The sequence below is a fragment of the Falco biarmicus genome, chromosome Z, assembly GCF_023638135.1.
Source record: "Falco biarmicus isolate bFalBia1 chromosome Z, bFalBia1.pri, whole genome shotgun sequence".
Classification (NCBI taxonomy): domain Eukaryota; kingdom Metazoa; phylum Chordata; class Aves; order Falconiformes; family Falconidae; genus Falco; species Falco biarmicus.
Window position 1 is genome coordinate 35869535 of NC_079311.1, and position 27472 is coordinate 35897006.

Consider the following 27472-nt stretch of genomic DNA (forward strand, 5'->3'; position numbering starts at 1 on the left):
AAATGTACTCAAAGATTTTTTTAAAATCAATGATATCATCAATCATATATATATAAAGCATATGCACAAATAATTAACAATTATTTCCCTGTGAAGAAGTTTAAAGATTTGGGTTTTTTTGGTAACAATTACTTGAGGCAATCTTGTATATATTGTAAAACTGAGGTAATTTTAAATCACTTTTGTATGTATAAACTTGATAGCTTTTACACTTAGATGATTAAGAGAAGAAATAAACCAAGGGAAGTCCCTGACTGGTGGTGGTGTCTGTATTGCTAGAAGCTGACGTTTTGAATTCAGCATTTGAATTCAGATTTGTTCATACTTACTTTAATTCTTAGAATTAAATCACTGAAACAGGATTCACTATGATATGGGTGGAAAGTTTTGTCCTTGCTGATGTAAGATAAGACAGTAACTGCTGCACAGATTTAAATAAAACAATAATGGTGGAGGTTGAAGAACAATATCCATGTCTTCAAAAGATGGCTTGAGATGTCTACATTATGTCATCAGTGATTGGGGCACTATCACGAATGCTCTTAGCACACTGAAGAAATAAGAAGTCAGCTGCAGTGGTGGGGCATGAGAGAGCCCTGGCCCTGCCAGCCCCTAAGGAACTAATGGCACAATTCTGTAAATTTTGCATCAGCGAGGACTAGAAGAAATTGCCTAATCTCTGTTGATTTCAATAAAATTAGGCTGACTTATCTCAATCAGGAAGGACTGGTGAGGTCACACCTTCACCTTTTTCTGTATTTTTTGTCTCATGTCAGTGAGATGGTGTGGATCATTGTTACACTTGGCAAATCAACACATTCTTTACTTAATTAATTTGTGATTCAGCAGGAGTCATATAGAAATTCCAAAGGCTTAGACCTTTCAGATGGGAAGCACAGTTTTAAGAATCTACTGGAGCAAACTAGACGTTTCTTTTCATTTTGCTCTATATTGAATTTGAAGATACTGTTTCTTCCAATTTTATAAAGGCATAGCTGATACTGGTTCACAGGCATATGTTCTGTAAAATAAAAACTATTTCACAAAGAGTTTTGGTAGCTTTGTGATTAAGAAAGTCTTTTGTACAGTACACATGGATACAATATTATTCTCTCTGTAAAATAATTTCAGTATGAAAGTATTGTTTTGTTTCCTTTTAATTCCTGTTCTTTTTGACATAGACTTCTCTGCACTAGTTTCCCAGTGACGACAGTTAGCATGTGGTGGGCTACAATACCGTTCTACCAGTATTAACCTATGACCAGACTCTTTGTTAAAACTAATGAACACCAGTGGGGGCTCTCTTTTATAGTGCACTTTCCCCAAAGTTAAACATAGAGAATTTCCCCCTATATTTTTACTTTAACCATTGAAACAATAAAAAGAAAACATAAAATGAGCTAAAGAAATTTGTTGCAGCTTCACGGTTGACTTTAGCTTGCCTTGTGTTGGTATGTGGAGACTTACTTGAAATGTTCCTCTTTTTTTGGCTGGTGATAAAGTCAAACGTATTAAAGTCTTTCTTAATTGGCTTCTTACAGTCTCTTTACCCCCTGCCACTTGTGTTGAAAAGGCCATATTCTGCTTACCTTACTGACAAAAGCAGTTCTTTTGTCTTTTTTAGTGATTATACATGTGAACAGAGAAGCAGAATTTGATCCAAAGGGATTAACTTAATTTCAGCAGATTGAAAACAGTTACACTTATTCACAGTTTTAAAATGAGCAAATGCACACGCCGTGTCTTTTTTCATTATTCCTGCTGGTTGTCCATTTGTATCTTTTGGGATGTAACTGTATGCACTGTAAGCAAAGATTCTCTCTGTGTATTTCTGCATCTTGTCTACATATTCAGATTTTTTTAAAAAAAAATACAATCAGAATGTGTATCTAGTGTATGCACAGGAGTTGATAAACCACATCTCACAGCATTTCCTAATTAGTTGTAGGGAGTTTTGCCTGTGGAAAGGCTGCAGTATTGGGCCTATTAACTAATTCCACTGTAAATTGGTACGTGTGTTGTTATTTACTTGGGAAACAAAGCTTCACTTAAAATGCATTTTTAAGGTAACCTAATTATCAGGCAATACTGGTTTTCAGCCTCTGGAAAACTTCCCTCTTCCTAAACTGTTAAACGTAATTCTGACATCTTGTTTTTACTAAGTCCCTATGATTTTGCTTGGTTTAAGTTGGCTCAGATGCCAAAAAAACCCCAACAAACAACAAAACCCCAAACAAAACCACTGCCAACCCCCCCACTTTATGGTTACTTTTTCCCCTATAAAACCAACAAACTAATCGGAATTACTGGTTGGAGGTAGTTGGGAATACGTACCCACACAGCATAGGTTTAAGGAGCTATTGAACACAGCTTAGCGCAAACCCCAGCTGCGTTTGGTTTCTGTGGAGTCTAAACGTCCTCCCTTTTCTGAGCCTTAATGTGTGATTTTTGTTTGTTTGTTTTGCTTTTCATCTCATACAACTGATTTCTAGAAAGAATTCTTGCAGCTTCGTAGCTTACCCTTCACGGCACAGCTGGCTTTCCTCTCCACACTGCATTGCTCGGCTTTCCCCTAAGGCACGGTGGTCACCTTTGACACCACCAACGGTAGGTAAAGCTGCAGTAGTTATGGTGAGGAACCAGGCTTTCAGAGGGAGCTGTTTATCTGTTGCTTCTGCCGTTTATGCTGACGTTAGATGTGCATTTAAAGCTTTTGCTCGACTCCTCGTTTACACACTCCTCCGCTGACAAGGGCTGGGGTGGGAAGTGACGGGCTTCCACGGGCAGCTGCGTGGCGGGGGCAAAGGGAGCCGGGAGCCGAGCTGCAGCGGGCCGAGCCGGAGCGGCCAGCCCCGCCGCTCCCCAGGGCTGCGCCGGGGGGCTGCGCAGGACGCGCTGCCGCGGGCCGAGGGGCGCCTTTCCCGCTGTCGGGGCGCACGGCGCGTGCCTCTGCGCGGCCGGCGGCGGGCGGGCTGCGAAGCGCGGGGTGCCGCGCGCCCGCGCAAGGTGCCCGCGCGTGGCGGGCTGCGCGCGGAGCCGCCCGGGCGCCGGCCTGCGGCGCGGCGGCGGGGCCGGGCGGGGGGGGCGCAGGGGGGCCGCGCCGGGTGCCCGCCCGGGCGGGGCGGGGCGGGGCCGGACGGGACGGGGCCCGGCGCGTCCCGCCCCGTGGGGGCGAGCGGCGGGCGGGGGCAGCGCGGTCGCCGCCGCCGGGGCGCAGCTGCCCGCCCGCCGCCGGGCGCTGTGTGCGCGCACTGGCCGCGCTCCTGCCTGCCTGCGCGCGCACGCACCCCACACCCCCTCGCCGCGCGCTGCGCATCCAGCGGTGCCGGTGCTGCCCGCCCCGCCGGGACGCGCGCGTCGCCCTCGCCCGCAGCTGCTCCGCGGGCGCCCAGGTCCCTGCGCGCTCCCCGCCCGGCAACGGCCCGGTCCGGCACGGCCCCCCGTGTCCTGCCCGCCGGCGTGCCGCGGGCGCGGAGCCGGTGGGGATGGGCGGGAGGATGCGCCTGAGCCGAGTCTGCTGCGTGTTCTACCAGCTGTGCGTGCTGTCAAGCGGGCTCGCCGCAGGTAGGTGCGCGCCTTCCGCGGGAGCGGGCCGAGCCTCGGGCGGCCTCCGTGCCCCGGCGGCTGCTGGTGGCCGGTACCTGCGGGTTGCTGAGCGCCTTGACGGCAGTGCCCACCCCTGTAACCGGCGGGTGATCAGATAATGCGTGCCCCCGCCGTCAGGGTGCGTGACAATGCGCTCGTCTGTACGGGATACTGATTTGACGTGCAGGGCTGTCATCTCAGCGGTGCCATTCCTGGCGTGTGTAGGCTGAATGTGTAAATGTAACCGTCTTCTGTCTCAGGCTGGTGCAGATTGTGTGTAGTCATATGTTTATAAACATAACGCTGGTACACTGGGAACTCTCGTTACATTGTGGTGTGGTGTGTGTGACACACATACATAGCTAATCAGTGATTATAATTTAGTTTGATTATAACGATGACACAGCATGTGCATGCATCTGCCACTTTTACATGCACTCGCCAGACGTGCGGCCCTGGAGCCTGTGTGCATTTGGCTGCGTGTTTGAAATTATAGTGGGTCTTGCAAGACATGCTGAGAATGGGGTTGAAATTGTCACACTTTTTTGTTCAGGTTTTCCCTGCTAAAGTAACAGGGTTTTTTGAGCTGTATGAAAAAGTTGCCACTTTGTCTAAATGATGAAAGGTTTGTGCAGTGCTCCATGTGTGGAGGTGGTGGTCATGAAGAAGAACATCCCCGGCTAATGGTACAAACACAGCTTCTGTCCAGCTTGACCTCCCGCTCCTTCTCAGAGTTTATCACGGCCCTGGCATGTCACAGACCCCTGAACAGGCACAGAGACATCTAGCGGCTGGCCCACCTGCCATGTGTAAGGACAGGGTGAAAGGGCCAAATGGAGCCCGGTGTGTTTTGGGTGGCATGCTTGGTGGGCTGGGACCCAGGAGTGTGTCGTGAGAGGACAAGGGTAGGTTTTTGGCAGGCACTGTGTGCTGCTGGGTGCTCTGCTCGCTTAAAGCATCTGCTGGTCTTCCCACAGGTTTCCATGCTTCAGAAGAAACTGAGGAGTGGGAGATCGTCTTCCCCGCGCTGTGGAGCAGGGGCCAGCAGGAGCCGGCGGGTGGCAGTGGTGGTGGTGGGGGCTGCAGTGCCGACCCCAGCTGTGGGAACCGGAGCAGCACCCTCGGCGCCTTTGTCACACCTAGCCCAGTGGCCGGCAGCTCCCGGGAGGTGCGTTCAGTGTCCTCCTCGGTGGATGGGCAGGCACAGGCAGTAGGGGAGGCAGCAGAGGAAGAGGACACTGAAGATGAGTATGAGTCTCAGGAGTTTTACCACTGGTCCCCCCTGCCCCAGGGGTCTGGTGCTGCCTCTCAGTTGCCCCTACCACCGTCCCCCCCGCCACCAACTCCAGCAGAGGACGGAGATGAGGTGCTGCTGAGGATCCCAGCTTTTGCTCGGGAGCTCTACCTGCTGCTCAAGAGGGACAGCCGCTTCCTGGCTCCTGGCTTTGCCGTGGAGGAGCGACTTGGGGGTGAAGGCAAAAGCCTACCCAGTGCTGCACAGTCGCAACCTGAGAGAGCTTGTTACTACAGTGGTGCTGTCCTCCGCTACCCGGGCTCCTTCGCCTCCTTCAGTACCTGTGGTGGATTGGTAAGATGACCTTGCATGCAGGGGTAGCACCAAGGTCTCCATACAAGTGTCTGCTTTATCTGCTGCTTTTCAGTCCCATCCCTTTCCTGAGATCTTCTTTTTTCCATACCCTCTTGGGTTCTACCTTTATATGTGCCCTTATTTTTAACCATTTTGCCGTTCATGCTTTTATTAACTGACTCATAATTTTTCTCAAATCCTACTTCTGCCTTTATACCATAAAGTTTTCATGTTCTTTGTCCCATTTCCAGTTACACCTCCATCTCTGCCCCATGCCTTTCTTTTTTGGATCTCCTTTTTATTCTTATGCCATTCTTTCTTCCACTTTTCTCATCTCCATCCCTAATTTTATCGTGGTCTTCAGTGTATGCCTGTAATTAGTTACCTCCATGTGCACTCTCCTTCCTTTTCCCTATATCATCATCTCTTCTCCAGCCCATCTGCAATCCATTTGTTTTTCATTCCCATCCTATGTTCTAACGTTACCTTTCTCATCTGTGTTATCTTTCACATCTCAGATTTCAGACTGTTCTGTCTTTCCTGCTTCTATCAATATTTTACATCTGCTTTCTCATGTTCATTGTTCCTTTTCTTTCATTCTTCTCATCCCTTTGGCCTCTGTTCTCTACCTCACAACTTCCCATGTGTAGTACCTGTAGCTGGATTTGGGACTCCATACCCTTCTTTCCTTTCAGTTCCTCTACAGAAGTACGCAATGAGTATATTCTCAGCAGAAATGTTAATACAGTCAGACCTTTTGAATGATTGTTGCTTCTGTGGCATACCTCCCTTATTTAAAACAAATTTCACCCGCTATAATTTCTATTGGATCACTTGTGATTTTTACCAGATAAAGACCAGAACTGGGCACACTGACAGCAGCAGTGGTGATCCAGTGAGCTGCAATCCCAAGATACTTGGGGGTGGATGGAAAGAGTAGAAACCACCTGGGATGATGTAGAATGCTGGCAGGATTTTAAATGAAAACAATTGTTACTACTATTATTCTCATTTCGGGCTTTATATAGTATCATAAATGCACACGCCTGCAGCACTTTACAGAATATAGAATACAAACAGTAATGGCACTAGGGAGAGTTAACATCATCAGGACCCTGCATTTTTTGGGTGGCTAGATGGGTGTAAATCACCACAATCATAATAGATGTTTTCTTGTATTTCTTTCTGAATTTGAACATCTAACTTCTTCCGTTGTTGATTCTTGAAGATATGCCTGCCTGGTTTTTATTTGTATGGTCATGAAGTGAAACCAGGTAAAATGTGGAAATTTTGACTGCTTATTCCTTTGCCTGTTTGGACTTATTCAAAATTCAAAACCCAAACTGAATGTATGGGAATTTACACTAAATAAAATATTTCCTCACACTCCTGCAAAGTGAAACTGCCAGGTTTCACACAACTTTTAAGTGGTTGGCATCTAATTATTGACATTATGTCAGATTTTTCAAAGCATGGTAGCAGAATTAATTGTGGAGCGAAATGTTGGAAATCAACTGAAGGTGGTTTGAAAGCAATCAGGTAGAGGATTTTTGTGTTCTGGAAAAGCATTTGACTTCTGTACTCCCTGCTCTTGTTAGAATTTTGCCTCTTGCTACATTGTGTATGGGTGAAATTTGGATAGAGAAAATCTATGCAAAGAAATCGGTAGAGAAAATGATCACAAATGTCTGCTCAAAAGTGATGTACATTATTACATTTCTGTAATTCCTTTGACTTGATTTATAAATTGAAATTCACTGTTTAAATAGACACCAGTTCTGTAGGTGCCCTATTAGTAATTTTTGATTAAATCAGACTTTTCCTAGGAGTACCAGCTTACTCCCAGTCTATTGGGCATCTAAGCATGTGCGCGCCCAGATCGTGTGCCTCAAGGCTGCAGTTGAAACAGAAACTATTCTGTGTATCTCAAATAAAATTGGAAACTGTTGCAGATGTTGATTGGTGGTGTCATGATCCTCGACTGCATAGTCTTGTTTGCAGTGAAATAGTTAAGCAGCTGTTCTCCTTGAGAGTGTTGCTGCATCAGGCCATAGTGAAAAAAAATTGCAGAGTGCTATTATGTCACATTTGTCATAACAAATCTTAGGGTTTTTTTATTCTTTATTCAGTCATTGCCTGGGCTTTATTACATATGTAAGTTGCTCTGTTTCCAAGAGTCTTGAAAAAACATTGTACATACATTGCATATTCCACCCAGTTTCCTCTAGGCCTTGCCCTGCAGAAAAAGCCAAGCAATATTTCAAAGTACATTTTCTCTTTTAAGATGTAAAAATCCATTGAAACTTAAACCTACAAATATTGTGTTATAGTTACTGCAATTGATATATATATATATATTATTTTAAATATAAAGAAATTTTGGAGAAAATAAGGTATGAAAGCCTTAGATAACACTCTCGTTTCAAAGCCTTGCAGACTTTTGGTTAGTATTCCTAGGCTACACACACCTTGGAAAGCCAAACAAGTGGGCTAGAAGTCCCTTAATGTGCAGCTTAGTTTCCACTCAGCAATTTTTCTGAGTGTGAAATACAGTATCTCTAAGAGCAAAACTTCTACCATTCAGCTCTTTAGACAGTAGCCTTTTTGAGAATCTTTTTATTCACTGAAGAAAAGTTTGACAGACAACAGTGATTTTGCTACACAGGAGGAAGCATAAAGAAGTGTAAAGCCCAATGGAAAAGGTTTGACGGTCGTAAGCAGGGGAGGGTCACACATGGCAGTACAGATGTGTGGCTGATGCTGTAGGGCTAGTTTGTGAAAAGATACTAGATCTTCAACAAAACGAAAAAAAGGCCTTGCATGCAATTGTTGTGCCATCCAAGTTAGGATGTTTGTGTTAGTTCCAACATCTCAAGGCAAGGAGAGACCTGAAATGCCAGTGACATTCAGGAAATTTAAAAAAATCTCTATATGGAAGTCTTAACTGCTCCTTCTATAGGCAGGAAAAAGAATATTGTTGCAGATGTTAGGCACCTCATTGCCTTGAAATGGGATTTAGATGTTTTTTTAATCATTCACTGGATGCAGTTGGGTAAAGCATGTAATGCACAGCACAGTGTTAAAGCTTCATTGTATTGCTTATTCACAGTTCTTGAGAGCTTCTGTAGTGGTTTTTCTTGAGCTGTTCATCAAAAGCCAGTACAGAGGAGTGATACTAATGTGGTTCATAACATACCATGTTAATCATTTAAATATACAAGTCAAACATGAGGGCTGGATTCCCAAATAGTTACTAACCAAACTCTGACTGCCAGCATTGGCTTCATTTGGCAACCTATCTAGCTTGACAAATTAAGGAGACATAACTCACTGGATATTTTCTAATCAAACTAAAGACTGGATATATGCATGGACTGCCTAGAAACTACATCACCATGACCCTGGGGTAATCTCAGAGCTGACATGATCAGTAGTGACTGCCCTATCCAACTCCTTGGTGAAACACTTGTGGATTCCTATATTCTTTGTAGCTCAAAGAGATTTGATCTGGGTGTGTTTGGGGATTCTGCACTGATGCTGTAGGAAGATTAATAAAGAGAGATTTCCAAGAATTCTTCATCTGTATGCTGACTGCCTACTTGTTCATTGTTAACCAAACACCAGGATGTAAGAAGTCCTACTGATGCCAGTGAGACTGCTCTTCTGAAAGTGATGAATTGCAGAGCTGGACCATTAGTTACTTAAATGGTCTTTTCTACTGCTTGCTTGTGTTTTTCCATATTTGAAATAAGAAAAAAAGCATGTCAAATGTTGTTGAACAGTTTTATTTGTAACTATTAATATGTATAACTTACAACTGGTAGTTCTTTTTAGAGTATGCTGTAGGAGAAACTTACTGTGGACTTAGAATTAAGAAATTTGTCTACTGGTTGTTTACAGATGATCTCTGCTGCTAGCATGGAAGTTGAAGTAGCATCAGTGCATTTCCCCAAAGAAAGCTTTAAACACAACAAATGTATGCTTTAATTTTTTTTTTTTTTTCCTGAGGACTGGATTGCTTAGGTAGTACTCTGGCTATGTGGTGATAGGCAGGGGTTTTCCTAATGTTTCTACTTCTTTTTCATTAAAGCAGTCTGCAATAACTAGAGAACAGCTAAGTAGAAAAAGGATTTGAATGTCCTCTTATACCTAAAGCAATGGGATATTATTAGGCTGTTAGGAAGTGCAAACAGGAGCAAATGTATAGACAGAGGATGGGCAGGAGAATGCAGCTCCATACGGCTTTGCTTTCATTGCAGTACTTAGCAGGTTGTCTAACAGAACGTCTGTGGCGATCTGCCTACCAGACAGCATTGCCAGCTGGGTTAATTTACTGGAGAGAAGCTTTGAAATTCATGTGTGGTTGTATTTTTTCACTGGATCTTAAGAGTGTGAAATGGTCAATAACATATTTATAGTTCTCTAAATTCCTAGAGTCAGCGTCAAATAGTATTTGCAATGAAAATCAATGTGCATTTTTCCAGTGACTGGAGTGGGAACAAGTCTTAACACATCTCCAATCCAGCTGAGGGAAGAGCTCTCTGTAGAGAAGCATATGGTGCTTTTATTAGGCCTCATCAACCATTAGGAAGCAGGTACTTAAAAATGTGATCAATAGTTTGTAGACAAGTAGTCCAGGTGTTACACATACATTTAAAGAGTACTATCCAAAGAAATGCTGCCCACATCAGCAAAATAATGGATGTCAGTAGTTCTGTGTCATGCAGAGATGTGCCAAATACCATTGGATGACAACTTTTTAACAAATAGTTCCGATTATAACATCCTACTGTTACAATAAAACTGAAATAAATTAGGATGTGAAAGAAACTACGTGCTGCCTTTGACTGATGGAATGGTCATATGGTACTTCAGTTAAGATTTGTAAAAAACCTGAAGCACCTTTACAGTAAATGTATGATCTTCTGTATTTCTGACACAAACTGTGTTTTGAAAATTAGTGCTATTAACTAATTGTAAGGGAATGACACATGATGGATATAAAATATTTTAGATTATTTTTTTTTATATTCTAAATTCACACAGCCCTTGAATTCAGGACACATGATGGAGCTGCTACAAAACTGGAATTTTTTATTTTGTATGTATCCATTGAGGATAGTATGACTTTACAGGTTGTCTCAAAACAAACAATGAAATTTTAATTGAAATTCTCAATTTGTGAAATGTATTACTGAAATTCTGCACACAGTCAGTTTTGAGGATAAACCAAAAGGGTTTCTCAGGCTGAATCCTTGTTTTGACATCTTTCCTCCTAGAGAAGGGATTTTAACCACAGCAGTTCAACCTTTTTATATGGGAAAACTCCCAATGAATACAGTTATTAGTTACACTTCCTAGTGATTTCTTCAGTGAGAGTAGTGCTTGATGTGGCAAGTATACTTGAGTTTTTGGACAGTTTGGACTGTTCTGGAGGGTTGTACTGAACATCTGCCTTCTGGTTGTACAGCCTCTTTCAGTAGCCGTGCAACACTTAACCTGCCACAACTCCTTTGGTGACATAGGATCAGACTGATGGGGAGTGTATAGATTGGGTGTGAGTAGTGAGTCTGGCATTTGTGCACATGCATGGTAAATGAGTGCACATGCAAGGTAAATACTTGCTTTTGTAAGCATCCCTGCTTTTGTGGGGCTCTTAGAGCAGGTGGTTGGTCAGAAGCAACTCATGGGCTTCATAAAACGCCCTGAGAAGCTATGCTGTTACAGTTTGTGAGCTCCTGGTATAAGGGTCTGAGATGTCTTAATAGGCTTCTTGCTTTGATCAAGCTGGAGAGCACCTATCCCATTACGCATCCTGGATCATACAGTACCAACATACAAGCCTGAAATGGGGAAAGTACCAAGCCTTTTGTCAACCAAAAATAATACCTCTGCCTCCCCACTTCAGTGTTGTTGCAGTTACACATTGATGTTGGGTAACTCTGGCACCAGATGCTTTTCCAGAAGAAACTGGAGACAATTACAGCTTCTTTTGTGCTGAGGGTAAGCATTAGAAAACAGAGATCATAAAAAAATGTTCATTAAAAAGGAAAGAAAAAAAGATCATTGGCAATATTTATGGTCCATTTGATAAATACAGGCTAAAGTTTGATGTTGCAGAAGGAGGATTATAAAATTAAATAGGATTATCCTTAAACTCTACCAGGATGAAATGAAGTACACACTCCCTCCTTTACACCCAGCTTCTTAGGATCCTTAAATGAAAGAGAGGAGAAATACAAACAGTAAATATGTGTTTAGAACCCCTCTTTTTAAAAGATAAGGCAAACTCAAGACAGAAAGATGTGGGAAGTTACAGGCAGGTTTTTTGGAGGCTTTTTCAGTTACTTCTTTAGACTGCTAAACTCTTCCTTAGGTCAGAGTCTGCTTACTGTTGCGAGTTAAAGAAGTAAAACGTTGCTGAGAGGGACAGAAATAAAATATGTGAATAAGGGTACTCTGTGAGTGTCCTTTACTGAGAGGTCACAGGTTCACAAGTTTTGCTTTATTGACTTTAACTTACACTTTATTTGTGTTTTAAACATCTTTAAATGGGAAATATAAAATTTGTCATCAGTAGAAACAGGTGGGTGAGGTAGGGCATGAGTGGAAATGTCAGCCCTGAACAGAAAGCAGCTTTGCTCAGTTATGAAAATCAGTTTCTTTGCAGAAAAAATGGAAGCACCTCTGGGAAAATAAAGTGTTGATCTAAAATTTGGGCTTTCCAGCTGTGCATAAGGTAGAAGAACGAATGAAATGTGATGGTGCTGCTGGGAGAATACCCATACTTTCAATGTATATGTTGAGTCTGAGCCAGGTTGTTCCTCTTGGATTTGCATAGGGAGAGAGGAAGGCAGCCAGTCTTCTAGGAAGTCTGGTCTCCAACAGGACAAAAGCTGTTTACATGAAGTTACTTTGGCATGCTTAGGCACAGGCACATCTTCCCCCAGCAGGTTGTTAATCTCTCTGTTATACTAAAATCTCTTCATTATAATCTCACCTTGAACATCCGATGAAGCACAACTGAAAGCACAACAGTAAAGAAGCCAGAGATTAAAATCAAGTTACTATGGCCAGCAGGAATAACCAGCATATATGTACAAGCAAAGCACTATTAACAGGCATTACTTTATCCCACCTGAACAGCAAGTTGATTATAAACAGAACTATTAAATACGGTTAATTTTTATTTTTTCATAAAGAAAGGTGTACTAGAGATGGTATCTTTTTAAATGTTTGATTAGTGTCAATAAGAACCGTAGATCAACAAAGATCTATGCAAAGATAGAGGACTAAAACCTCTGTTTCTATTTTCCTTCTTGAGTTCTACTGCTACAGTCTGTTGTCTTTTTGGATAAAACATAATTTGGTTGGATTTTTGTTTTGTCTATCAGAACTCTTGCTAATTGATAAGAAGGATAAGTCTTTTTAACATAGGAATGGTAGTGTTAACATAAAGCTGAAAGGTTTAGAAAATAAATTTTGATTTAGGCGTAGACTGTATTTGAACTATAACGATCTCTGTTTCCTTTAATATTAAACACTGTGGCATGGCTTGTGAGATGTTGGGCCAAGATGCCTCAGACCATGTGGTAATGATTCCTTTCTCCTTCTAAGAGCAATCCTGTAATCAAGTAATCACTTCAACCTGAGGCAGGTTTGATCTGTGATTCTAGTCCTGCTTATAATAGCCTTCTACTCTCCTAAAGTGCTTAGTTTCAGTACAAATATTTCCTTTGCAAGTCTTCTGATTTCCAAACCATAATTAGAAATATACTATCTCCAGAGTAGTTTTATTTAAAAAAAAAAAAGAGACTGTTGTGAATCACTTGAGATCTCTACCCATTGTAATTGATAAGTATAAAATTATCAAGGTTATTTTGCAAGATACAGAAGAGAGAAGGTAAATCAGAAAAAACAGGTAAGTTGATTAATGATTAAAGGTTTGACCCCCATCTTTGACAGAAAATGCTTTAAAAAGAAAAGGCAGAGTACTGAGCCTCTCCTAGCTACAACTGTTAAGGTTAGTGAAATTGGCATTTTCTTCAAGTCTGTATCCTTGACTTTTATTCATATCTCATGAATTTTTCTTCTGTAATAAATGAACCACAATTTTTAAAAGAAATAAATGTTCTCTGTGTTGCAACCCTCGTAATTTTATTTTAAAAGTGCTAGTTTTTGTCCTTTTTTAAAAGATCTCTTGAACCTGCTAGAATGCAGATTCTTTTTGGTAGTTAATGAAAGATTGTGATGGGGGAAAAAATAGGAACATCAATGATTTCCAAGATGTAATACCATAAAAATAAAGGAGCTGAGAAGTTGAGAGGAAACAATGGAAAGGATCAGGTTTGAGACTCATTGTGGGGTTGATGGTCATTGAGGATATTCAAGAAGTCTGTGAAAACTGGTGGTCACGTAGACATAGAATGCAAATGATGCACATCTCTCTGCTGTGTGATAAAGAGAGCTACCAGAGTAAAAAGGGATGAATCAAAGCCACTGGGACAATGAGGTGTTTGCAGAAGTTCTTCCCTAGAACATGTGTCTTTCACTGATGACTTTAGGGACACAGTGTGAGAGTTGGTTTCTTGCTCCTTGTTTACCAGAATCAGCAATGTGATGGAAATAGCGTGAAACATGCTGAGCACTTGCATGTGTGTGTTATATTGGATATCCAGACGGTAGTTGGTCAAACTTTTATAAACCAATAGGCAAAAATATCTATATTAGATTTTAAATCAGATGTACATCTGTTGTCTGTTAGCTCTTCAGTTAACCTTTTGTTGTTAACCTGTCATTGCCTGGATGATATGGTCTTCTTGTTTATTTCTATTGCTTCTAATAATGGCATAAATAAGCAAATAATTGTTATTTGGAAGGGAAAGAATAAAGAACATTTCTAGTCTTAATTGTAGAACAAGGTATTTAGAATGATAAATCAATAGCGTAACATTATCTGCTAATAATACATGCATCTGCATGTAAGTGAATAGAAGTAAAAATTTTTGGAAGCCTGTGCTGTGAATGTTTTTCTTGGGTCTACCAGTACTTCAGTCAGAATTATTTTCTGAATGAGTTTTGCATCCAAAAATGTAAAATGTGCCCAAAAGTGACTTGTGAAGTGATTTAGTTTCTGTGTGATTATCCTCCAACAGTTGCTTATGTTCATTTTATGATCTTAGCTGTGCTACCTTAAGTTCTCATTAGGTGTCAGAAGTTTAACTGGGTCAAGTCAGGTCAAGCTTATTTAGATAGCAGTATGTTAAGGAAAATACAGATATTTCTGCAGTGATGTTAATTCAGCTGAGGACAACTTTTTATGATTCAGTACAGAGTAAATGCCCTGTTACGTCCCTCTGGGCTTAAGGGGGTAGTGGCTGGGAGAAGTGCCCAAGTAATCGCTGGAGCTGTTACAGTAATGCCATCTTTTATACAAAATGTTAAGCTGTGCTTCAGACATGCTTAAACATCTCAGTGCTCTTTTTGCCAGTGAGGCTGATCAGTGCCTGATTAGCCTGGTGTTTGGAGTATAATCTTGGTAACTTGGGTGTAACTGCTTCAAGGCTTCTTGTATGAAGTCCTTTGCTTCTCTTCTGAAGTTAGGACACAATAAGGGACAAAAAAAAAGGTGAACAACTGATATTTTGGGGTACAGCAGTGGGTGAAGGATGAGTTCTTATTCTTGGAAGGTGCAGGGAACATAAAGCCACGTACACATACTGTCAGAACTTAATATTTAATTGCGGTGTTACTTAATTTGCTTACTAAAATTACTCTCTAAGTGTAAAACTGTCTGGATCTATAGAATCATTTAGGTTGGAAAAGCCCTTTGGGATCAAATTCCAACTGTTAACCCAGGACTGCCAAGTCCATCAGTAAACCTCTCCCTAAGCACCCCATCTGTGTGTTTTTTAAACACCTCCAGAGCTGGTGATTATGCCAGCTCCCTGCTCCAATGCTTGACCACCCTTTCAGGGAAGACATTCTTCCTAATATCCAATCTAAACCTCCCCTGGTACAACTTGAGGCCATTTCCTCTTGTCCTGTCACCTGTTATCTGGGAGAAGAGACCGACCCCCACCTGCCCACAGCCTCCTGTCAGGCAGCTGTAGAGAGCAGTAAGGTCCCCCCTGAGCCTCCTCCTCTCCAGCCTAAACAACCCCAGCTCCCGCAGCCACTTCTCAGAAGACTTGTTCTCTAGACCCTTCACCAGCTTCTTTGCCCTTCCCTGGACATGCTCCAGCACCTCAGTGTCTTTCTTGCAGTGAGGGGCCCAAACTGGAACCCAGGATTTGAGGTGCGGCCTCACCAGTGCCAAGCACAGGGGGACCATCCCTTCATTAATCCTGCTGGCCACACTGTTTTGGATACAAGCCAGGATGCTATTGGGCTTCTTGGCCACCTGGGCACACTGCTGGCTCATGTTCAGCTGGGTGTTGACCAGCACCCCCAGGTCCTTTCCCACCAGGCAGCTTTCCAGCCACTCTCCCCCAAGCCTGTAGTGCTGTGTGGGGCTGGGATGCCCCAAGGGCAGGACCTGACACTTCTCCTTGCTGAACCTTACAACATTGGCCTTGGCCCATTGGTCCAGCCTGTCCAGATCCCTCTGCAGAGCCTCCTGCCCTCAAGCAGATCAACACTCCCACTCAACTTGGTGTCATCTGCAAACTTACTGATGGTACACTTGATCCCCTTGTTCAGATAGTTGATAAAAATATTAAACAGGACTGGCCCCAGTACTGAGCCCTGGGGAACACCACTTGTGACCGGCTGCCAGCTGGGTGTAACCCCGTTTACTACCATCCTTTGGGCTTGGCCAGCCAGCTTAAAAGCACAGCACAGAGTACATCCGTCCAAGCCGTGAGCAGCCAGTTTCTCCAGGAGAATGCTGTGGGAGATGGTGTCAAAGGTTTTACTAAGGTCTAGGTAAATAATATCCACAGCCTTCCCTCATCCACTAAGTGGGTCACATCGTCATGGAAAGAGATCAGGTTAGCCAAGCAGGACCTGCCTTTCATAAAGCCATGCTGGCTGGGCCTGATCCCCCAGCTGTTCTGCATGTGCTGCATGATTGTGCTCAGGATGATCTGCTCCATAACCTACCCTGGCACTGGGGTCAGACTGACAGGCCTGTAGTTCCCCATATCCTCCTTCCTGCCCTTCTTGTAGATGGGCATCACGCTGGCTAACCTCCAGTCTTCTGGGACCTCTCCAGCTAGCCAGGACTGTGGATAAATGATAGAGAGTGGCTTGGCCAGCTCCTCTGCCAGCACCCTCAGTACCCTCAGGAGGATCCCATCCAGCCCCATAGACTTGTGCATGTCTAAGTGGAGCAGCAGGCCACTAACTGTTTCTTCCTGGACTGTGGGGACTTCATTCTGCTCCTTCTTGTTCCTGTCTTCCAGCTCAGGGGGCTGAGTACCCAGAGGGCAACTGGTCTCATTATTAAAGACAGAGGTAATGAAGGCATTAAGTACCTCAGCCTTCTCCTCATCTTTTGTGGCAATGCTCCCTGCCACATCCAGTAAAGGATGGAGATTATCCTTCCTCCTCTTTTAGTTTCTAATACATTTTTAAACATTTTTTTTGTTGCTGTGTTGTCTTTTATGGCAGTAGACAGCCTCAGTTCTAGCTGGGCTTTTGTTTCTCTGATCTTTACCCCGCATAACCTCACAACACCCTTAGAGTCTCCCAGAGTTGCCTGCTCTTTTTATTTTTTTCCTTTTTTTTTTTCCTTTTTTTTCCCCCCTCTCCTAGAGTTCCAGCCAAAACTCTTTGTTCAGCCTGGCCAGTGTTCTTCCCTGCTGGCTCATCTTTCAGCACATGGGGCCGACCTGCTCCTGTGCCTTTAAGACTTCTTGAAGAACATCCAGCCTTCCTGGACCCCTTGCCCCTTCAGAACTAGCTGAACTCTTAAACAGGCCAAAGTTGGAACTACCTTTGGAAGTCCAAGGTAATGGTTCTGCTGACCCCCTCCTTCTCCAAAAATCAAAAACTCTTACCATCTCATGATCACTATGTCCAAGATGTTCTCTGATCACCACATCACTCAGCAGTCCTCCCCTGTTTGTAAGCAGCAAGTCCAGTGGGGCATCTCCCCTGGGTTGCTCACTGACCAGCTGTGTCAGAAGTTGTCTTCCACACACTCCAAGATACTCTGCTATGCTTCTGTTGTAAGCTCTGTGTGAAACCTAACTTAGGCAGTTTTTAAAATCTTCTGAGAATTTACAGGCTTGTTGCAAGTTAGGGGATGGGAAGTTGCTTAGATTTTATGTCTAGATAAGTGATCCTTGATCTCTTTTGTCCCTCTGTGACATAAATGGATCTCACCCCCTATATGAAGGGAGTGAGGGAGTTGAAAGTAGATGAGGGTTTATAGACTAAAATGGATGTAATTACACATATAAAAACCTTTGTTTTCCTGTTTCTGTCTGTTCAGTCCTAGCATGTTTCCCTTTTCCTGTCTGATCACCTGTTTCTTCTGTAGTAGCTTATCTAAGGAAGCATAACAACAGAGATTTCTTCCATGTCCTTTTGTGGGTTTTTTTGCTAATACTAAAATATTTGCATTGGAAATAATGGAAAGAAATAATTCTTTGCTTTCTTATTTCATTTTGGGTGATGATTTATTTGCTTTTTTCATATGAACATATTTGCTTAAAAGTGACCGGTCAGGCTGATGCTACTGGGTTCAAGATACTAATCAAAACTCTATTCTAATTGCTATTTGTATCTTGCACACATAAAATCAAGCTCTCTAGCATTTAAAAAAAGGAAATAATCCTTCTTCCAAAATCTATTTTCTTCCTTTTAGTTAAATAATAGTTCTTGAAAAATAATTAGGTACCATTCCTTCTTCATGAGGGTAGCAGAACTTTAGTTTCTGTGTGCAACAAAAAGTAGATTAATTGGGGTTTTTTACCCCCAAATAGGGGAAGAAGAATCTAAGCTTAGCAGTTAAAAAAAAAAACCAAAACAAACACCTGTGCATAATTTGGAAAAAAAATAGATATGAATTTCAGTTATGAGTGGAGTCAGAAATATGTGGCTAATATATATATATATATAACTTTTTTAAGCAATGTGAATCTAAAATGATAATAAATTGTGAGAGTCTTATTTGTTTCTCTTAAAGCCACCAGTTCTGGATTCATGTAATTCTAGATAGAGATATAAAAAGCCAAAGCGTAACTTTATTTTATAGATGGACTAACTTGATTTGTTGCATTATAGTTCTATGCCCATAAATATAATCTGTTTTCCTTTCTTGAATTACTGTTTTTCACAGTTAGTTGTTTTGGCAAACTGTAGATTTGAACAAAACTGAGTTTCATGGAGTGTTGCCTTGAATTAAATAGTCTTTGAACTGAAATTCAGCCCCTCTCAGAAAAAAAACCAGTATAATGGAGTCATGGATAGATATTTCAGTAAGGATTAGCAGAGATTAAATTTCTCCATGGGCAATCATGGGCAGGTTTTGGAGCTGTGCCACATTTGTCTGTGTCTACAATGAAAGCACATGGGTTTGAACAATGATAGCTCATTGGTATGCACTATTTGAGTGTTTTACATGGGTGAATCAATTTAAACTTGGATCCTTTGTATTGGTCTTTTTAGTACTAGTCTAGGTGTTTTATCTAATGTAGTTACATGCACAGCTGCTGCAATTTTCTGTTCCAGTCTCCTATGTGAGACTCAGTGTAGAATACTTTGTGCTCACCCTTTGTATACTATTACATTTTTGCCTGCATAAAATAGCATTTCAGATTCTGATGGGATTAAACCCAGGCTTGCACTAAGGAAATGGGGTTAATTCAGTTTCATTAGCTAAAGGGACAACAGTTTGAGTCATACTCCAAAAGAGTGGGTTTTAGTCTTGCCACAAGAAGTGCTGAAGTTACTCATATTACATCCAAATGCTCTATAGAAACACGTCTTTATAAGCACTGAGTCTTAATTGCAAGGAAATTTTCCATAGGTGATATGTTTCGATAGGTGTTGCTTTTTCTATATACATATATTTCTTACACAATATTAATAATTACTGAAATGTTGTTGTGTGATAAATGGTCTGGAATATCACTAAACCGTTCATTGTAAAGAATTTTCAACTTCAGTTGTATAGGATAAAGTATTTTAAATCCTGGTTTACTTTAAAGAAGCTGTATTTTTATTCTGGAAAGGTGTTATGGTTTGGGTTATGATTTTATTTTTTTAATAGTAAATCAGTGATGGTGTTCCATTTAATATATCATGTACTTTATAAGCAAAACCAAATGATTGTTAACATCATACACCACTAATTAATGAGTACATGATAGACATAATTTATGGGATAGGTGGCTGTTTTAAAAATGGATTTTTATGCCAGTTTTGCTTTGAATTGTGTAAGTAAAGGGCTGTGTCATGCTTGTTCAAGTGTAATTGCATCTCAGTTTTCAGATTGGTTGTAGTTTATTGGTCTGTATTAGCCATCTGTGGTTGTTTGAGCATATTTTTTGAAGCAAAATAAAATAAGGCTTTCCAGAACATTTCAGACAAGAAGCATCTTTATCCATCAGTCAGTTGGTGCATGCACCAATAATGGAATTGAAGTCATGCAATGACATGCAAACATATGTTTAATATATGATTGCATGGCGAACAAAATGAAGATCTTTATCCATAGGACTCAGGAGATTAATATCTGGGGGTTTTCCTTTGGTTTAGCAGCCTTGGTATCTGATTAATGCTTTCTTCTGTAATGGTCATTACTTCCTTTAGTTCATTTGAAATCTGTGCTTGAATCATGGTCAGCTCTGATCATTCTGGTTTTGATGAACAAAACTGAAGGCATGGTCCTTGTGAGTGGCTATCCTAATACTGTGTCTTCCAGCTTCCTGAAACATAAGCCTACATGAAAATGAGAACTCATAAAAGCAAAATTTGAATTCTCTACCCCACTTAAAGACAGATCAAAATATGAAACCTGAAGGCCAAAATGCTGGGAGACTGCTGAAAGACCTTTTTTTTTAAAAAAAAAAAAGGTTCTGATTGTAGTTGATCATTTAGAGCTGTGAGTACAGAAAGTTTACGTTTTCTCTTAGTGGACTAATAAATTAAATTTTAATTAAACTGTTTTCTGATTAATAGTATTTTTTCATGCAACTCAAGAGGAATTTTCTAGGCAGCCAATTAATTGCTTTTGCACATATGATGCCTTCTAGTCTCCTTCTCTTTACTAGTTATGGCTCCATTATTATTTAATATTTTCTTTAAAAAATAATTTTGTAACATAAAGATACAGAGTGAATTTTTCACCAGAAAATCAGAATCTTGATTATATACATAGCTTTATATTTACTATCACAGCACTACCATGATCTGAACTGATATGAAATCAGATCTGGATTTGCTTAAGGTTTAGATAGGCAGGGTAGGATACTGTATCTTGCTTTATTGAGTTTATATTGACCAAAGCAGATTTAGAATTTTGAGGGTTGCATCTATGAAATGATTTTTCCATAAAAACTACCTCATTTGTCTTCCCTTTTAACATTCTAAAATTGAGAAAGTCACTTCTGATGTGCACTATAATGTGGTTACCCTATTACCAAAATATAAGGGCTTGATCAAAAAATAATAAATACTTAATGGTAGGCAAGGTTTCTGAGCAAAAGATACCTATTTTATTAATTCAGCTTATGTCCTTGGAATAAACAGACAACATTTAAAGCGTTCTAGCCCTTCCTCAGAGCTTCTTTCTTCTCTAATTAGAAGCAAACCTACTTGAGAGATAAGAATAATTCCAGAATCTAAGTAGTTTTACTACTCAGTTCAGCCTTCTGAGATAAAGAGTAGTAGCTGCTGAGGGAAGGGAGAAATGATCAGAGAGACACCAGTAATTTATTACACGGTGGGTTGGCAGAATATATGATGTTTTCTTTTGTGACATAAACATTTGCCATAAAACCTGTATTGTTTTAGGCATCTAAACTTGAAAATATCATATTTGTTTTCTTAGTGTGTCTTGTGTGCAGTTATGGATATTCTGCACATTTAATAGCTGTGTGACTGATGAAGTCTGTCTTGACAATAGTGCTCTCTATTCTTAGTGGTATTAGTAAATCCTTGCATAGTTACATGGAACAAATGCATACAATATATTTTTTAATTTAAGTTAGTTTAAAAATCAAGCTTTTTCAGTGTCTCTAACACAGTGTGTCTTGAAAATAGGTTTTAAACTGACTGTCACATACATAATGTAAAATTTGACTTCCCATTTTAACAATGGCTTGTAGCACATGGCTCAGAAATGCTAATTTGATTTTTAAGTTTTATGAAATAAAGCCACTTGTGATAAGAGTAGTAGGATTTCTGTACCTCATAAACTTCCAGAGTACTGCATAAGGAAATGAAGTAAGAACATGTCTGTGGTAAGTCTGCATTTCTTAGTTTGTAATTTCTAAGTATAAATCTTCAGAAGTTATAATATTGAATTTATGATTTTAAAGATGTGGAATACTTTTCTTGAGTGAACATGAAACTTAACTGTGTATGTGAAAGAAAATGGGATTTTGTGAACTCGAAGTCCAGATCATCTCTATGTAGTGTTTTCTCTATATATCCTCCCTCACCCCTTATTCCCCCCTTTATTTAAAGGGTGTAGAGCCTAAACACTTGATAGATTAATAAAAATATAGCTGTGGAGAATGTCTATTTGGGCAATTTAGTAAAAGAGGTATTTATTTACACAGCAATCTTAGTTATGTAACATGCTAACAGGAAAAAAAAGAGGCATTTAGCATATTTATGCTTCTGTCAAACATTTTTTATGTATGTACATTTGCACGCAAAGTAGATGTTGCAACTGAAAGCTAGGCTTTAAATTGTGTTTTATGTCAAAATTTTACAATAGAACCACTAGTTTTGAATGTCTCAGAATATTAATGTTCAGTACATACATATACTCCCCAAAATGAATGCTAGTAAAGAATACATGAGTATAAGTATTTTGGTCAAATTTGTATTGCAAATAATAGAATTGCACTGGAATTTAGAGATCAGAACAGTGTCAATTTAGTACAACATCACAGCCAAGTACATGTCCCTTCTCTGAGAGGTGATGCTGATGTAGGCCATGGCATAGATCAGCTGTTATTACCAGAAAAAAACCCCAAATTCCAGCAGAACAGAGTTGTCAGGATGATTCAGCCTCAACTGGGGAAGTAATGAACGAGCTGTTATGTCTTTTAGAAATTGGATATGTGTAAATAATCCATTATTCATGCAGGATTGCAGCACTGATTTGAATTTTTTTCTAGTACCTTGGACAAAGATATTTGAGTAAACTTTCTTTCTGAATATATGTTACACTTCAATAGAGTACACAAACTTTTCATTACACTTTTTGTCTTTATTTGCATACCTCCCTTTGTTGTTTTCCATGCTCCACCTACTGTCCCCAAGGACCATCATGTCAGTTTTAGCAGATCTGCTTGCCTGCCGTCCTTCCATCCATCCATCCATCCACACAACGGGAAGTCTGTACCAATATAGAAGACAAACTGTCCCAGGAGCTAGACTTGCCATTCATTCTTTCATGAGATTTCTGCTTATAACTATTCATAAATATGTATTTATACATATATTTTATATGTATAGGTTAGATGGCACTAAAAGGAGGTGATGTGAATGATTGGTATCTCCATAAGACCCATATTTCCATCTTTCTGTGACTTCAATAAAGATGCTGGGGACCTTGTCTACCCTTTGTGATTTTTATCTGGCTCATAGATGACATTCTTTGTTTGGTCATACTTCTTCAACCCTGCACATTTTAAATTATCTGAGGGTTCCTAGTATCTATAGTCAAAATCATTAGGTTACAGAATTATCTTGATGTGATACACTGAGAATCATTTATCTGCAGTTAGACACAGTTGGTTTGGTTGCCACCTATTTATTTTTTTTTAAATATACTATACAACAGGAATGGTGCATTTAGCTTTAAGAGTTCATAATTCATATTTGTTACATTTCCGCTTGAAGCATTTGAAAACAGCAGTTATAATTGCCTTATGGTAGTAGTTTTCAATGAATCATTATTAAAGATAATTCCATTACCTCAAATTGGAACATACTAGACTAGTCTATGTGGAGAGAAGGAACGTCATACACATCTAGTTCATTGGACAGTCTATGTAGGGTAGTAATTGCCTTTAAATGTTTCTGTAGTTGTTCCAGAAAGAGTCATCTTAAGAACTCTGAGGTTTTGCTCAACACCAGAGTCCTATTTACCTCCTTTTAACATCTAATGTTTTGAAATTTGAATTATGGTGTGTCTTGGTTTATCCCTGGCTGGCAACCAAGCCCCACGCAGCCGCTTGCTCATTCCCCCTCACCCAGAGGGATGGGGAGGAGAATCGTAAAGGAATGTAAAACTCAGGGGTTGAAATAAGAACAATTTAATAGGTAAAGCAAAAGCCATGCACACAAGCAAGCAAAACAAGGAATTCATTCACCACTTCCCATGGGCAAGATGCTCAGCCATCCCCAGGAAAGCCGGGCTCCATCACACATAACTGTTACTCGGGAAGACAAACACCATAATGCCAAATGTCCCCATCTTCCTTCTTCCCCCAGTTTATATACTCAGCATGACATCGTATGGTATGGAATACTTCTTTGGCTAGTTTGGGTCACCTGTCCTGGCTGTGTCCCCTCCCAATGTCCCATGCCCCTCCAGCCCTCTCACTGGCAGGGCCCAAGGAACTGAAAAGTCCTTGATTTAGTATAAATATGACCTTGCAACAACTAAAAACATCAGTGTCCCATCAACATTGTTCTCACATTGTAGCCAAAACAGAGTACTGTACTAACTAATAAGAAGAAAATTAACTCTATCCCAGCTGAAACCAGGACATGGTACACTAATGATTTTGAATTTTTTAAATGTATATTTAAATTATGCTGTTCCTTCTCAATGTGAAACTTTAAAGGTTTTGGGATGAATTCTGCATTTTAAAGCATTGAGCCTCTTCCAGTGTTTTGACATAACTAATTTGACTAAAGCAAACAGTTAAACTATAGTTTTGGGGAACTGCTGCCAAAAAGAGTGTACAGTGGAGTCTGTTTACAATGTGCTGTTGAAGCAATAAATCTGTGAAAAGAATAACATATGTCTAATTTCAGTAAACTTCTTAAAGTTTGCGTGCTTGCTTTTTTTCATAGAGGGTGCTTGCTTTTTTTCATAGAGGAGAATCTGTGAAAGCTTATACACAAAGTTGTGATGAACCTGCTGGCACACACTTAGAAGAAACTGTTATCACCACAGTATCTAGCTAGTAACATGTTGTATACCTTACAATATGGGAGAAGTAAGTGGTGTCAAAGACTAAGAGACAAAACTAGTACATCTAGGAAACTGAGGTGAAAAAAGGTAATTTTGTAGAAACAGAATGTCAGAGGTAATGATGACCTCAAAATAACAAATTGGAAATAACAAGTGGTAGGAATTCTTTTATCCCTAATGATCCCATTAGGTGTTTGATTGTTGTTCTGTGCTTTCCCTTTTTTAGACTTCCTCCTACATGTGAGGCTGGCTGCCTTTCAACGGAAGGTGTACCTTTGGTGCAACTTTGTGTATGATCATTCTGAAGTCCCAATCTAACAAACTGAGCTGGCAGAGTGAGAGACAAGGTTCCAATAAATTTTGCCTGGTCTTCAGTGTGACTTTTGTTCGTATTAATGTGGAGAGAAGGCAGTAGTATAGAATCACAGAATTTTTTAGAACCTTCAAGATCAAGTCCAACCATTAACCTAGTACTGCCAAGTCTACCACTAAATCATGTCCCCAAGTGCCACATCTACACCTCTTGCAAATACCTCCAGGGGTGGTGACTCAACCACTTCCCTGGGCAGCCTTTTCCAATGCTTGACCACCCTTCAATTAAGAAATTTTTTCTAATATCCAATCTAAACCTCCCCTGGCACAACAAATGATAAAGAGTGTATTCTTTTGGATGATTCAGTATTTTCAAAGGAAAAAAACTTTCTTTCACTGGAAAGCTGCTGCCAGGTTCTAGTCAGGAAGAACCTAGCTTGGGTGCTTTATGTGAACAGGAGATAAGATCAGAAGCCACACCTGGGGAGCTGACTTTGCTTTGGTGGTAAATTCAGAGCTGGGAGGCACAGGAGAATTAAACAGACCAAAGGCTGGCCTCAGTGGCTTGAAGTATGACTTACTACTTTCATGCTAAATTTATAGATTTGCTTTATAGATTGATGACTTAGCTGGCAGTGACAGCAGGAGGAAAAGATTGTGTTTGATCACAGGATCATTATGAGCCATCAGGCATGAGGTAGGCGTGAAAGATGCATCTAATGGATGAAGGACATTTAGTGGGGATACAGAAACTTTATTTGCGTTTCACAAAGTTGCAGTGAAATGACAGCTGAAAGACGGCTTGCAGTTCTATTTGCTGGTGTTCAGAGACGGAAATTCAGTTGTGGCTACAAAGATAATTATAGTAGTAAAGCCTGTTTCATCAAGCAACAGTAAAAGGCTGGTGTGTTACTTGGCAGAAACTGTGATATGATTACCTTTCATAAAACGCTTGAGTTAATATCAAGGAGCCTGGAAAGTTGGCCGAGAATGAAAACAATGTAGACCCAGGAGCAGATGGATCTAAAATAATGGTAATGAATAAATTAAAGTTAGAAAATTGGAAAGATTTCTAAGTGTTAGAAGGGGAAAATATGGAGCAATTTTAATTTAAGGACAGTAAAATAATAGAGCAGTGGTTCTATTGAAACTACTTCAATTAACAGTAACAGCAAGGAAATACCTTAAAAAGAAATAACACATATCCTTTACTAGCCGTGATAAGCGTAAGTGCAAGAAAGCCTCTGTTTTATGAAGTCTTGAATTCATAGGAGGCTGGATTTGATCTGTGGATCTAACACATCTGAAGTACACAGGCAATTTGCATTCGCTGTTCTAGACTCTTTTCCTTTATTTTTTAAATACTACAGGACTTGAACAGTGAGAATTAAGGTAGTATAATGAGAATAATGAAATAATGCATCCTGCATATGACATAAAGAGAAAATTTGATTTGATTTAGCGAGGTCAGTTTAGCTGAGTCTGTTTTTAATATTCAAATGAAATTTACAAGCAAATCTGTTATTTCACAAGTGATGTCTAATTGTCTTTGTTTGATTTCCTGGTTAGAGTAAAAAGATTAAATGGCTTTTTGTGACTTAAAGACAGTAAATTGAAAAAAAAAAAAAAAAGGAAAATCCATTGTGCTGGGTAGGTCACTAGAGGAATCAACTAATTGTTCTCTCTGCTAGCTCTTCTTTCAAGACAATGCTATCTGTTCAGAAAAATATGCATGGCTTGTGTTAATATTTGGTGCTCCAGTCAGCACTTGAGATGTCCAGATGATCCACCTGGTAGCGAGTTCTTTTACTGCTGGGGTTTTCTCTCTTTTCACAGAATACACAGCTCTTTATTGGGGTGTGGGTTTTTTTTTTTGTCACAGATGCTTCTTAAGTTCAGAGGGTCTTTGATCCTTTAAACCACAGCCTAATCAACCAGAGCCTGGGCAATTCTTGGGTGGGGGATAGGAAAGTGGGTTTGAACACATAATTGCAGCATTTGACAATTGGTTTATCAGCTCTACTGAGTTCTTCTAGAGATAAAAGGGCAAGTGTACAGCAGCTGAAAGTTCACAGAGTTCTCCAGAAACTGGCACAAGCTAAACAAGTGCATTCCATGAGTAATGTGACAGTATTGCAAGAGTCTATAACCAGTTGATATTTCTAATAAGATGAACAGAGAGTAGTTGGTATGTGAAGAGGTGGTCATTTGAACCTGACGACCAGCCTGTTACATTGCACAGAAATCTGTGGAACTTGGAGGGGCTTGTGTCAGGTTCATGAGTTTCACTGCCCAATGTCAGTGACCGAACACCTGATTTTAACATACCACCAGGAGTTTAGAAAACACATTTTGTGAGAGGGGTTGGTATTGATAATTTTAATGGATTTTTTTTTATTTTATTTTAATTTTGTGTGTAGTGAATGCCTGTTTACTAGTGAGCAGCAGAGTCAGTGTTGCTGAGTAATAACATTTTCCTGCATCTATGTGGATTTTTTGGAGAGCAAGGAGTGTGTATTTCTGTGTGTAGTCATTGTAAAACACTAAAATGGCAAGAGAAGCAAGGGTGATAACTACTCCAGAATTTAAATGTTATTCTTCAAAAATTACAGATTTTTAAACGATCTCCTTAAGATGGTGATCATGAAAGATGG

At 40.4% G+C, this 27472-nt stretch overlaps 1 protein-coding gene across 3 annotated transcripts in view; it reads left to right on the plus strand.

Moving 5' to 3' along the window:
* Positions 1-3156: 3156 nt before the first annotated feature.
* Positions 3157-27472, plus strand: part of ADAMTS19 (ADAM metallopeptidase with thrombospondin type 1 motif 19) — a 150762-nt gene continuing 126446 nt past the window's right edge. For 2 of the 3 annotated variants that reach the window (XM_056325472.1, XM_056325471.1), the window contains exons 1-2: positions 3333-3564; positions 4563-5173. In XM_056325472.1, the coding sequence (XP_056181447.1) occupies positions 3486-3564; positions 4563-5173 (690 nt within the window). In that variant the 5' untranslated portion in view covers positions 3333-3485. Of the gene's footprint in view, positions 3565-4562; positions 5174-27472 lie in introns of all 3 variants that reach the window. The other variant, XM_056325473.1, reaches the window with a different exon arrangement.